Source organism: Biomphalaria glabrata, chromosome 5 (genome assembly GCF_947242115.1).
Source record: "Biomphalaria glabrata chromosome 5, xgBioGlab47.1, whole genome shotgun sequence".
NCBI lineage: Eukaryota > Metazoa > Mollusca > Gastropoda > Planorbidae > Biomphalaria > Biomphalaria glabrata.
In genome coordinates, this window is record NC_074715.1 from 13,970,778 (window position 1) to 13,984,573 (window position 13,796).

Consider the following 13,796-nt stretch of genomic DNA (forward strand, 5'->3'; position numbering starts at 1 on the left):
TGCAAGAAAAAGCTTTTTGCGTCAGGGCTTCGCCCCGAACCCCACTGATAAATAATGAGCTGTAGATGTAGGGAGAATGTGTTTATGCAGTGAAGAATGCAAGAAAACGCTTTTTGCGTCGGGGCTTCGCCCCGAACCCAACTGATAAATAATGAGCTGTAGATGTCAGAATGATGCGTTTCTGCAGTGAAAAATGCAAGAAAAAGCTTTTTGCGTCAGGGCTTCGCCTCGAACCCCACTGATAAATAATGAGCTGTAGATGTAGGGAGAATGTGTTTATGCAGTGAAGAATGCAAGACAACGCTTTTTGCGTCGGGGCTTCGCCCCGAACCCCACTGATAATTAATGTGCTATAAATGTCAGGAGAATGCGTTTCTTCAGTGAAGAATGCAAGAAATCGATTTTGGCGTCGGGGCTAAGCCCCGAACCAACAGATAAATAATGAGCTGTAGATGTCACAAGGATGCTTTTCTGCAGTGAAAAATGCAAGAAAACGCTTTTTGCTTCGGGGCTTCGCCCCGAACCCCACTGGGAAATCTTACAGCACTCGCACAGACCCCCAAGCTTGCAAAAGAAAGGCCTCAACATGACTTTTTTATTTTTTTCGCCGAAGGTTGAGAAACACTGATCTATTTTATTCTCATAAATATATATATATATATATATATATATATATATATATATATATATGCTGTACGCACGTTTATGCATAGGGTTAGGGTTTACTCGTCGTTAGGGTTAGGGTTTGGAAAAAAAATCGCCCCTCCCACTCCAAAGTTCTGGATCCGCTAGTGGTCATGTAGGGGTCATACCCAGAAATGTTTGTTTTATTTCAAAGCATTGTAAAAGTAACTTATTTATTATGTATTAATTCAATAAAAATATTCAGCGCTGAGTTGCTTCATTCTGTCCTGGTGGTGTGTTGGATAAATATGTAGGCTACCTACTTCCGAATCAGCGTATGTCAGATGATTGTGGAGACAATGCACATCTCTCCAAAAATACAGTCCTGATGATCATTATAAAAAAGAAATACGGAACGTTGAAAAAGATTCACCATCAATGGCTTTTGTATTTCAAGTCTTTTTATTCTGCATTTTGCGGTCCTTAGGCAACCGTGTTGAAATACATGAAAATTTCTAAGACAACTGGAGAAGGACATCATAGAAAAAAAAAATCAAAGTTAAAATTGGAAATAAAGCATCTAAGAGTAATTTTAAAATTTCGCACGCAGGCGGCTATAACCCTCACGGCGGCCCTGGGTCTAATAACTTCTGCATGGAATACCTAACAAGTTTAACAAGTGTAACAAGCACACTATGTCCGAGACAGGTCCTCAAGCATTCTTCTGTTTATATACACACATCTTTATTGTTGATTCATAGATTATTTGGAAGGATACGAGTAAATGTAGATAAATTTAGTGATCTAAGAATTTACATAATAAGTTTTTAAGGCTTGGGTGGGGGTGGGGGGCGCGTGTGTATGTAAAAAAAAAAAAAAGGGGGGGGGGGGTAGAGGGGAAAAAAACACCACCACGTCTCTTTACAGATTCTGTGCAAGCCGCAAGAAACCCCACAGCGCCACCTATGTCAGGTGACCATTGAACAACAAGAAAAATGGCGGATGATGCTGCAGGTGAATAAAAATAAGTCAGCAACCCAAATTTAGATCTACCGAAAACAAAATATATCCAAATAAAAATAAATAAAATTCATTGTTACGAATCAACTCCATCTCATGTTATAGATTTAGATCTATGTTAAACTGTTATGGACAGATTAGATCTAGACCTATTTTATTTGCCGATGACGATGTGTTCAATAAATCAATTCGATTCTCATTCAAAAATTCTCACGAAGACTCATGTCGCGATTCTGATCATCATCAGGATCATATCATAATTTAACAATCATTCATCATAGATATAATATTCTGATTCTCAACATGAACATCCATTGAAGACCATGACAGCGACTGAGCAACAGACTGATGACTGGAGTCTGATAATGCGAAGATTTAAAAACTGGATAGTCAAGACTCAAGTCCAAGAATTTCTGAATTAACGTCAAGACCTCTCTACTCTCTAGAATCTACTCTCTACTCTAGTCACTCTATTATAGTCTATACTATAGACTATAGTGCTCTAGATTACTCTAGACTCCATAGATTTATTATATTAAGTGACCTAGAGACTAACTGTGACTAAGTCACTAGACTGACTAGAGACTAGTTGACTAGTCTAACTTAAGTCTAGTCATCTTCAATCTTGATTTACTTGAGGCTTGAGCCTACATTCAGTAACATTCTACATTAGAATTCTAGAATCTAGATCTATCATTCTTATCTTATCTTATAAAATACAGAAGTTACTTCAAAAAAGAAGATGATTATGTCTTGTTATGCATCTATTCATCATGATTCATGCATGTTAACCAAAAAATCTATGCATCCAAGTCACCAGATAATGACAAAGTATTATTATCTTAGTATCTATAAATCAACAGCAAAGATTCAGATTGGAAAGATGTATTGTGTTTATCTTTTTATACTCATTGAATGTCATAGTTCCAGATTCAATGACTATGAAAAAGTATGATCTCTAGTCATTTTAGGACTAGATTTAGATCTAGAGTCTAAATCTAGATTAGTAACAGATCTAGAAATCTAGAGTTACAGATCAGATGTATATCTAATAGACCTAAAATATTCTAAAGACTAAAACAGATGACAGATCTATTAGTAGTATTAGTATTACTTAAAAATGAAAATTTGATGATTTTTAATTGCTGCATAGACTAATGGTAATAATGCATTTTTGACACATCATACACGTTTTCAAATATAAATTCTAGATGTAGTTAAAAAAAACCCATCTTACTTTTATTCCCTCAGTTCACTTTTGAATTTGTGACCTAGTATCAGTTTGTTTGAGAAACCATATTTTAGGTCCAATATCTCAAGCAAAACAGATAAAAGAGAAAAAAAAATCATTGTCAAATAAAAAAAAAATGCTGCTCCCTCTATGAATTGAAACACAGAATTTAGTCATGTCCATTGATATATCTATGCTTTTCAAGTATTACGCATCATACAAAAGCAAAAAAACCCAGCTTGATATAATTTCTGCTAGTGTTCTCAGCCAACATCACTGTCCAAGATTGTCTGAGTAAATTATTCTACCTTAAAATTTTTTTATCCCTGCTTCTACTTGTCACACCAGAATGTATTTGGTACTGTTGGAAATCTTTTTTTCTTGTTAACAATTTAAAATTTTCAGTTGTCATTCTGAAAGTTCTAGCCAACTGCCTACTATAAGAGTATAATAATGGTAATAGATGTATATCATGTACTTAGAGTCAAGACTCCTATAGGTTATATTTATATCTACTAGCTCTATAGACTTTATCCAAATTATAGGAAATGTAATGTAATTGTCACTGTGATTGTAAAATTGTGAATGTCATTATATAGAGACATTCAAAATTTTAATCTAGATCTATGTTAATGAGATTAGTTTAACAGATCTCCTGCAGGGTGGCAGGGAATGGCAGCTCGCAAGGTTTTAAGTTGGGACTATCATGATGACTATCCAGAGCGCATAACACACAACCATCTTCTAGAATCTAGATTTATTAATAGCCTACAGATTGAAAAATGATATAATGTAGTTTGATCCCAAAATAATATTTAAAAATTATAATCATTTCTTAAAATTTCAGATTCTACAAAAAGTGAAGAGGATAGTTTAGAAGTTGGAGCTTCTGAATACAAGGTAACTGAAATCTATAGTGTGTTGAAATTTATATATTTAAATCTATTCTAGATCTGCAATAGTATACATATATGTATACAAATAAGACATATAACTTAATAAAACTGCATTATACATGAAAGAACTTTTGCATTATATTAAGACTTAGTGATAAATTTAAGCTGTTCCACTAAGACTACAAGAAGTTCTGACATGTGCAATGCACTCTGGAACTCTTTTTAAAAAGGTTGTGACTCTCAAAGCTTGAAAAAGTTGTTTTGAATTCCTTTGGGACTAATAGTATAGTAATGTGCAGAACCAAGTTGGTTGGGGGGGTGGGTGTAAAAAAAGGAATTGTTTGTAAACAATGAAATTATTTATGTGTCTGTTTTTAAAAAAGTCTTCATAGCAATTGGGCATATATCCAACTAAATATCCATCTCTATTAGTTGGTCGTTCTTCTGGACATGATACCCTCGTTAACCATGGGCCACAGAAACAGATGACCAATATCATCTGCCCTATCGATTGCAAGGTCTGAAAGGGAGATTTTATTTTACATACTTTATATATTATATGTTGTTTGATTCATAGACAAAGTAAAGAAGAAAAAAAATTATCATAATAAATGGTATCTTGGTTTTTCCAACCTCTATCCTCTTGTATATAATTTGTTAGGGTAATTAATATTTTCATTATGATCTTGTTTCAGTTGTAAACAATTGTTTTCTTACAAATTATTTTTCCTTGACAGGTGTCATCGTCTTTCAACAATACACAGACAGTTCATAGTTCAGGTAATTGTTTTTATAATCAGATTTTTTTTTCTGTAAAAGTTAAATGTTTAAATTGAATTGTGGTACATTTACTAAACATTAAAACTAGACGACTGTTTCTTCATTTATTGTCAGATATAAAAGTAAAGAAAAAAAGAAAATGATCTGTTTGTTTAAATATAAAATGTACATAATTTTCTTAGCTGATATAATTGTTTTACTTATCTATTTTTGCATATTTTTTTTATTTACTATACGGGATGCCCTCTGGAAAAGAAACTTGCCTGCAATATTCTTTTGCCAACTCATTCTGAATTTTGAGACATTATAGTAAAGCATTCTCATTCTTCACGTAACAATTTTGTTGAATGAGATTACAAACAAGAGTTTTCATTTTATATAATGACTCCCTGATTTGCCAGACATTGCTAAAAAAAAATGTGTTGTTATTTAACTTTACTTCCCTATCATTTTGCTACCCTTTCTCGTTTGGTTTATTAAAAAGTGTGAACAAATCCTGTCAGCATGCTTTTTTTTTTTTTAATTTTGTAGATCAAGACTACAGTCCTGCATCCAGTCAAGATAATGGTCAAATTGTAAGCAGTTCAGACACAAGGGAACATCCAGTTTTAATACAACCTTCCAAAATGTCAGGATTCTGGGGTAATGAGCTTTGTTTTAAATACCGGTACATGTTAAAAAAAAAAAAAGATAAAATGTAAATTAAGGCCCTTGTCTACATTTTCAATTATAAGTTTTAAAAAGTTAGATCTTACGATATATATATATATATATATATACATTTTTACTATTTGAGCTATGAATGTACCTATTTTTAATAACTTAGCTGTATAACATTTAGTTCTTGAGCTATAAAGGGGAAGTAACCCTTGAGGAATTATGGGAACCACATGGCCTAAATTGTGCTGATGTGCTGAAAACCCAAAAATATCAAATATCAAGATTTAATGTGTGTATCTGATGTTCAGTATACTGTCCACAATTCTAGTTACACTGAAGTTCTGTCTGAACATGCACAGACATTTCAAAGTTACTGTACTTTGCAATTTGATGTAACCCAGTACTGTTTGAGGTTTAAATCCAGTTATTGTTTTTTAAGAAAGCTGTTTTAAATTACTTTATGAACTAACATCCCCTCCCCCTTCCTTTTTTTTCTTTTCTAATATCAGGTCACAATCCAGGTCAGTAAAGAAATGTCTGCTTATTTTGTTTTCATAAGTTTGTATAGTTTACACAAAATATAAGTTAGTTTTCCTTAAACCACTACAATTATACAATGTTTTCTTTTGTATAAAGTTTTAAATGAAATAATAATACAGAGGTAGATTATATATAAATTAAATAGATTATATTTATTGGTTTCTTAAATTATTTGTATTATATTGTTTAAAATACCCATCATGTCTTTTTGTTGATAAATGTATTTATAAAAACCATTTTACACTTGTTGTTCAGGAATGTATTCAAATCCTTTTGTGCCAAGAGCACCTCTAAAAACAGATGTTGTCTCAACAGCTTCCAGTGCTGGTGAGGAGAGGGAAAGTAAGTAAAACAAAAAAACTAGTCAGTCAGATTACTAAAGAACTAGGTATGATGCAAATGTCATAATAACTTTTAAATTTTGGGATCTTTGGGCGCCTCTGAGTCAACCCAGCTTTATGAGTACCTGACATTAGTTGGGGAAAGGTAAAGGGGGTTGGTCATTGTGCTGCCCACATGACACCCTCGTTAACCCTAGACCACAGGAACAGATGACCTTTACATCATCTGCCTATAGACCACAAGGTCTGAACGGGGAACTTTACTTTACTTTACCCTAGTCAGGGTGCATAGCAAGATTTTGAAAAGAAATTCTTTTGTAGTGGGATGACTAGGACTGGTTATCATTTTAATATTATGCATGAAAACTATGAAGTGCAACATTGTCTGCTTCACATTCAAATAAAACATTGCTGTATTATGTACAGAAACTTTTTTTCTTGTTTTAGACAATTATCTTGTTAAGAGTAGGTCACCAGTCTTGTCTGCACTCATGCATGAAATGTTTGTCTGGTACAATACAACTGTTTCTATAAAGCTTTATTCCAACTGGTTTTCTAAGGTTCTGTTCTATTTCTGTTTCAGGTATTATTGCCCCTGGAAGATTGGGTGCTGTTGTAAATAGAGAGTTTGGTAAGTTTATATAAAGACTGTTTAAATAGCAAACATTGTATACATTTAAGTCATTGATTAGTTATTTTTATTATATATTACATAGTTATCATAGACATATACTTTTTGGACTTTTCTTTTATTTGCTTGTACTACTGCTACTCCAGGCTCAGGTTTTAGTCCGTCATTGTGTGGGGTCAAAGGCTTTCAGATTTCTCCTCCAGTATTCTCGTCACATTCTCAGACAAATAACATTAAGGGTAAGAAATTTTGTGTAATTTGCCCTTTTTGTTTTTTAAATTTAATTTATATACAGTAAAATTATTGGCTTGATATGCATAAAATTAACAAAAAAAGTTTTGTAACCTACTATTATTAATTTAATCTAATTTACCTGCTCCAATGTAAATACTGTTATCAAATGTTATTTTCAGCTCCCCTTCTAAAGCCAGCCAAATTACCAGATCCAACAAAGATTAACGATTCAAAAGGTTAGTGTATTATTTCAAATCACTGGGTGCTTGGTTTGTAATTATAGGGCACCTGTCTCTTCAGTCATTTTATGAGTTGAAGAAATTCATTACATGCAGAATATCTCGTAGCCAATTAGGCAAAGGAGGCACTGTGGCTGAGCGGTAAAGCCCTTGGCTTCTGAACCGGGGGCCCCGGTTTCAAATCCTGTTGAAGTCTGGAATTTTTAATTTTAGGATCTTCTGAGTCCACCCAGCGCTAATGGGTACCTGACATTAGTTGGGGAAAAGTAAAGGCGGTTGGTCTTTGTGCTGGCCACATGACACCCTTGTAAACTGTTGGCCACAGAATCAGATGACCTTTATATCATCTGCCCTATAGACCACAAGGTCTGAAATTGGAACTTTACTCACTTTTACTTTAATTAGGCAAAGGCTCCTATCTTCTATCAAATTTTTTTTTTTGAAGTGCACCCCAGTTTTTCCTATATATGTTAGAAGTTACAGAACAAGCTATCTTTTACAATTTCATCTAATCATTTTAGTTTGTTTATTTCTGCATATTTTCTTTTTTTAGTAAATTTTTAAGAAGAAAAAAAATGTTTGTTTTGTGTTTTGTGCTGGTCTGTTCCATGCTCAGTGTGCTCTTGTCCAATTCTATTTGTGGAAATTTGGGGGCAGACGCATTTTGAATTTTATTTTATTTTTTTTTAAATGCTTTTTCTAGTCACGGGAAACTCTTTAGCTTAAATTTAATCTCAAATTTAAATAAATTCCCGGCCTGCATTAAGACTTTACTACTCAAGAGAGCCATTAGTTTATCTGATTAATGCCATTGATTCCAAAGCTCCTAAAACCAAAGTTAAAACATATGATTCTTTGTAGCTGACTCTGCTGGAGAAGTGGAAAAAGACTCAGCACCCGTCAGTGAGAGATTAGTTGGTGCTGAAAGTGAAGTCTCCTCCTCCTCTTCTTGTTCTTCCCCACATGCAGTTCCCTCAGAGACAGAAGGAGCCACTGCTGCTGAACCTTCATACAACCCAGAGATTTTGGCAAATATTAGTAAAAATAACAAGTGAGTTAAATAACATTTGCTTTTAAATGACCTGAGAGACCCAGAGATTTTGGCATTTTAAATGACCTTAGTTCCATGGGCCCTGCATTATTTTTATGAGCAAGTACGTCAAAAGAAAGTTTCTACCCAACCCAGTCACCTGGTCAATTGTTATTGCACCTTTCAAACTCAATACACAGAATATATTAAATGTAATGCTATAAGTTTGTGAAAGTTTGATGCTGAGGCTGAAAGAAGAGTTCAAGCCTTTTAGTGTAAATGCTTCAGAAAAATGCAGACAAATGAGTTTGTACTTTTAAAAGCCCACATGAAGAAATGGTCAACCAAAGAAAAGTTGGCTGGATAACATAAAAGAATGGACTGGCCTCTCTCTTGATGTCCTGCTAAAAACAGCTTTTGACTGGGAAAAGTGGAGGGATTTGATTATGCAAACTGTCACAGCAGCCTACAACAAAAGTCAAGGGACAGATGAGACTAGAAATATTTAAACAAAGTAGAAATCACAATAGTATAACATTTGTTCAATTTTATCAACTGCATATGGTATTTATGAGACTGATATTCTCATCATTATTACTAAACTGAGAGGATTTAGATATTTAGAGAGTGTTTTATATCTTGTTAAATGTTAAATCAAGATGAGTAAATGTGCTATTTTGCCACTATTGTTTGTCTAACATGGTTATGATTTTAAAGACTTGATCTATTTGTAAAAGATTTATTGTTTGCTATGCTACAACAATTAAATAACAAATCTCTACTTATAATTTAAAACTTCTTCAAAAAATGTACCATTCTGATGTACTGTAAATGCTTTATTTTTGTTGACATTGCTGCCACATTCCCTATCTCATCCTAAATTTTATATCTACAATGATTAGTCATAGTTTCAGTATGCTTATTGTTAAATACTCACTTTTGGTAGGTTGAAAGATACATCTGGTGGTGTCTCCAGCAGTTCTCAGTCAGATTTTGTATTCGGTAAAAATCTTTCTCAGAGGGTTACGGTAAGTTGATTCTTCTTCATTTTACAGGATTTGTGTCCTAAACTAAAGACACTTGCCCAAATTTACAGTTGTTTCTCTGATGCTCCAAAAGTCATTAACTTGTGTTTCTTCCTGACAGGGAGTTGCATCACCAAGCCTTAGTCAAACAACCCCTCCTACCTTTGTATTTGGGGAAAACTTAACTTCTAAAGTGATATTAGAAACAAATGGATCCAATGAGTCACCACAGAAAGAAGACAGTGACTCAGATTCAGGTACAGTTGGTTACTAGTTTGCTTTAAACTAAAGATTAAAATTTAGTAGTGAACATTGATGAGTATTGGTTCTTTTCTACAGGTAAACTCAACAGAACATTGGAGGAATCGGCCAGGGAGTATCAAGCCAAACATGAGAATAAAACAGAATTAAAAGAGGTTGAGCGGATAACAGGAGAAGAAGATGAATCCAACGTATTACAGGTTAATGTGACACACTTGACTTTATTGTAAAGCTATTTAAATTCAACTGTGAGTTGAATTTGACTTAAACATAATATGATTTTTACTTTTGCAGGCTAATGCCAAACTTTTCTTATTTGATGCACCCACTCAGTCCTGGGTGGAAAGGGGGCGAGGGATTATCAGATTAAATGATCGTTCTTCTGCTGACACAAAAGCATTTCAATCTCGTTTGGGTAAGTATTGTCTAGTAGCTGCAGATCAATATGAGCTTGTTTCAAGTTATAATTTTAAAAATTTAACCTAAATGTCATATTGGGGGGAGGAAAAAAAATTAAGTGAATAATCTTGATATGCAAGTGTGTAGACACAATTTTTAAAATCATTAATATAAAATGTATGTGATTCTATTTAGTTATGCGCACTCAAGGCAGTTTGCGTGTAGTACTCAACACAAAGATCTGGCCAGGTATGACTATAGAAAGGGCATCAGTCAAATCTGTTAGAATCACTGCCATGGATACTGATGAAAACATTAAAGTGTTTCTCATAATGGTGAGTATTAGCTCATCGTTTTATTTCGCTTATAAGATTTAGTTCAGCTTCCTGGCCATTAAAAACTGTATCTTAGAGTTCTTTGGTGGGTTTTTTTTTTTTTTTTATAATCTTGTTAAATTTTTTTTTCAGACAAACACTAAAGATTCTGAGAACATTCTCAGGGCTATAGATTGGAGGATCCAGCAGCTAAAGATCTATGAGGAACCATCACGGCTACATTCTGAGCCCAGGGCAGGGGAGAAAAGAAAAGCCAATTCTGATTTTGAATATCCCAATAAAACCAAGTGAGTCTTTGTTTGTGTACATGTAATACTTACAGTCTAAGTTACAACAATTAATGATTTTGTTAAACCTGATGATGATATCACATTGGTCATGTTAACACTATTGATTAAAACAGCCTAGCCTCACTATAATTTATTGATGTACATAGCTTATTGGTTTGATTTTATTATTAGACTCAACAACTTTAGAGACAGTAGGTCATCAGTACACAGTAACAGCTAAAAATCTTAGTTTCACTATTGTTATTGACCTCACAAGAACTTGCAATAACTACTATTTACTTTCTGCCTTATTTCTTGTTCCTAAAAAATGATCTGCTCTAAATTGTTTTTATAAGTAATTCAGTATTTTTGTAATTTTTATACATTGTGCTTAACTGGCATTATTATCATTGTGTAGAAAATCAGGTAGTCCTGTTCTTGAACATGGAGCCCAGACAATGAAGAAAGATGAATCAGATAGTAGTGTACAAGATCCAGAAACAGAAGGTAACATCTTAGTTTCCTTGATACTAAATTTGTTTTCCAGGGAGCTAGGTTTTGAACTAGTCAAATTTATAGTCACATTTTGTTTTCAAGAACATTTTTAGCAGACTACATAAAATACAATTGATATTAACAATACATATAAATTGATTTTTAACACAATTTTTATTTCTGCAATAGATACGATTTTTTTTAAAATGAAACAAATCACATTACATTTTGAAATGCTGACTGATGACCTTGCCTTATTTTCAGCATCTTGTGAAAGCCATTCATCCTCCTTGACTATCAAGTCTGAATCTGATTAAAGCCGCTTGCCCATGATGGAACACATCTTTTAACCAAAACAAATGCCCTTTGTTCATTGTATCTGTTGGTGTAGAGGTCAAGAGGATTTAAAAAAAAAGAATACAGCCTGCTTTTATAGTCACTGTGTGACCTAAGCACTTCATTTTGTTTTGTTTTTTGTGTTGTAAGGGTGGGGCAGGCTGGTGTGCCAACACTTTGTGGCTGGGAACCCATCACCCATGGTCTGTACAGTAAAATGGAAGCAACTCGCCACCCCCAATACCAAAGCACATTAAGTAAAAGAAAAAAGATGATGCTGACCTGTAAATTAGTGTTCATATCTGTTTGTGTTAAAATGTTTTTAAAAACCAAGTAAAATAGAATTAGAAAAACTTGCCAAGTTTTTATTTGAGTTTCTTGTTACAGACCAGGCTGTTTCTCAACAAGGAATGTTTGACTGAGTAGCATGTGTGTTTGTTCTTAGTGAAGGAAGAAAGCATCTTATTGAAACTTGTGTGCATGGAGAAAAAATGACATTGTCTAAAGTTTGTAGCAGTGTTCTACTAACTTCAAATAAATCATTTGAACAAACTGTGGTCTCATCTTTCCAAGTTTTGTACACAATAAAAGTCATGGAATACTAGAAGTAGTAGGAATTCATTTGTGACATCTGCATCACCAATCTATCAAAGTGCACTTTGATTCCTTAGTGCAGATGTGCAAGTTTTCTTTTAGTGGTTTCCATGTAGCCTGAGATTGTTCAGCTCTATTAGGGTTCAAATTTGAGAACTTTCTTGGAGGAAAATTTATTTACAAGATGAGTTAAGCATTATAGGAATGAACTAAATATCAAGTTTTTAGCTATTTCATTTCTTTTAGGGAAGCCTAGGCTTTAGGGTGGCATTCTCAATGGTTTAAGGCTGGGTTTTGTGAATGACTTATCCATCATCTAACTGTAAAACTAGCTTTGAGAGGCACCAGTTGACCACCCTCATCTCTTGAACTGTTATTAAGAGGATTTATTATATTTATAAAGTGTCACAAGTAAAGACCTGTAGCTAAATGTCAGTAACATTTGGACTCTTCTGCTTTTAGACGCAAAACATAGAAACATAATTTTTATTCCTGGAAATGACACCCTGAACTAATGTAAAAATAAATAAATAAAATTATATGGAAAAAAAAAATTAAGATAAAATTCATTAAATCATATTCTTTGGTCACAAAGAATTTTTTTCGTCCCCAGTACTAAATAAATCTACACAGTAATATTTAATGATAAAAAAAAAGTACATTTTAAATACTTCAATAGCGAAGAGACTAATCCACCAACTTTATAAGTTTTACTAATAAATAGTTGTTTAGTAAAATAGATCAAAACAAGATATCGATTGAAAAGTGACAATTAATTATTTAAGTTTCCATTTTCAGTTTCAAGTTTTGATTGTATACATCATAACAGGAAACATATTACCTATATATTAAATCAAACTTTTCTTAATCTGGTATTTCATATCTATTACACTAGAAAAAAAAATAGCATTCATCAAAGAGTAACATTAAGAAAAAGGTTTTGCTATAGCTAATTACTATTTTTGGACAGAACAATACTTTACTTCACTGTTAAACATCACCAGTTTATAAGTTCCTAATTGCCTCCCTATTGAAAAGTGACACATAAAAGGTTCTAATAGAAGTTTGGAAATTTAAAAGATTCAACACTTAATAGTTGCTACTGTGCAACAATACACAGTGGTAGTTAATCCAGAAATATGTATGTCTATGTCCATTGTTTTCTTGCTATGATAACATTTTTTTTTTCTCAGAGATCCAAACATTTATTTTATGATGATGAAAGATTTTCAGCCAATAAGAATTTGGCACATTGTTTCTTGATTGTACAATACAATAATGTTGCCTGCTTTTCGTTAAAAACATAACCTCCTGATCTAGATATGAAAATAAACAAGTGTAACATGAAACAGTTAACTCTGCTAATGTATTTCATTACTAACATTCTCATTGTTAAACTTGTGTCCTCTGAAACTTCATATTTATAATAATGATACTGTTAGAGAAATGTTTAGATAATCCCTGAATCTTAATATAAAGTTATAAAAAACAAGATTACAAAGACAGTTTGTGTGGAAACACAAACTCAAAATCGGCCCCCGAAGTGGTCCACCCAGGCAGGCTTCAATATTTTCAGAAAGAACATCCAAATGAAATTATATCAAAGACAAATGAGAGATAAGAATGGAGAAAGAAGGTTGACAGATCTTGTGTAGTGCCCCAACGGTACAGCAGATCAAAGGATAGGTGCAAGTGAATGCAAAGTTAGTTGTGAACCTGGCCTAACTAGTTCCCCTTTCAGACCTTGTGGTCTATAGGTCAGTTGATGTAAAGTTCATCTATTTTTGTGGCCTACGGTTAACGAGGGTGTCATGTAGCCAGCACAACGACCAACTGCCTTTACTTTTCCCCAACTA

General features: G+C 33.3%; 1 protein-coding gene across 1 annotated transcript; it reads left to right on the top strand.

The window, feature by feature from the left end:
- The first annotated feature begins 1,547 nt into the window (after positions 1-1,547).
- Positions 1,548-11,899, top strand: LOC106062980 (ran-binding protein 3-like). The gene is made up of 18 exons (XM_013221294.2): positions 1,548-1,638; positions 3,723-3,775; positions 4,509-4,551; positions 5,083-5,193; positions 5,721-5,732; positions 6,007-6,093; positions 6,676-6,723; positions 6,870-6,962; positions 7,137-7,193; positions 8,058-8,247; positions 9,173-9,254; positions 9,373-9,508; positions 9,591-9,712; positions 9,807-9,927; positions 10,107-10,246; positions 10,379-10,533; positions 10,934-11,022; positions 11,275-11,899. Exons 1-18 carry the CDS (start codon positions 1,620-1,622, stop codon positions 11,325-11,327), a joined length of 1,611 nt encoding a protein of 536 aa, XP_013076748.1. The 5' UTR covers positions 1,548-1,619; the 3' UTR covers positions 11,328-11,899.
- Positions 11,900-13,796: the final 1,897 nt, after the last annotated feature.

Excerpts from the sequence above, each read along its gene's own strand:
- LOC106062980 (XM_013221294.2), top strand. Across the intron at positions 7,194-8,057 it reads AAAGATTAACGATTCAAAAG|CTGACTCTGCTGGAGAAGTG; the intron begins GTTAGTGTATTA and ends GATTCTTTGTAG. Across the intron at positions 9,255-9,372 it reads ATCTTTCTCAGAGGGTTACG|GGAGTTGCATCACCAAGCCT; the intron begins GTAAGTTGATTC and ends TCTTCCTGACAG.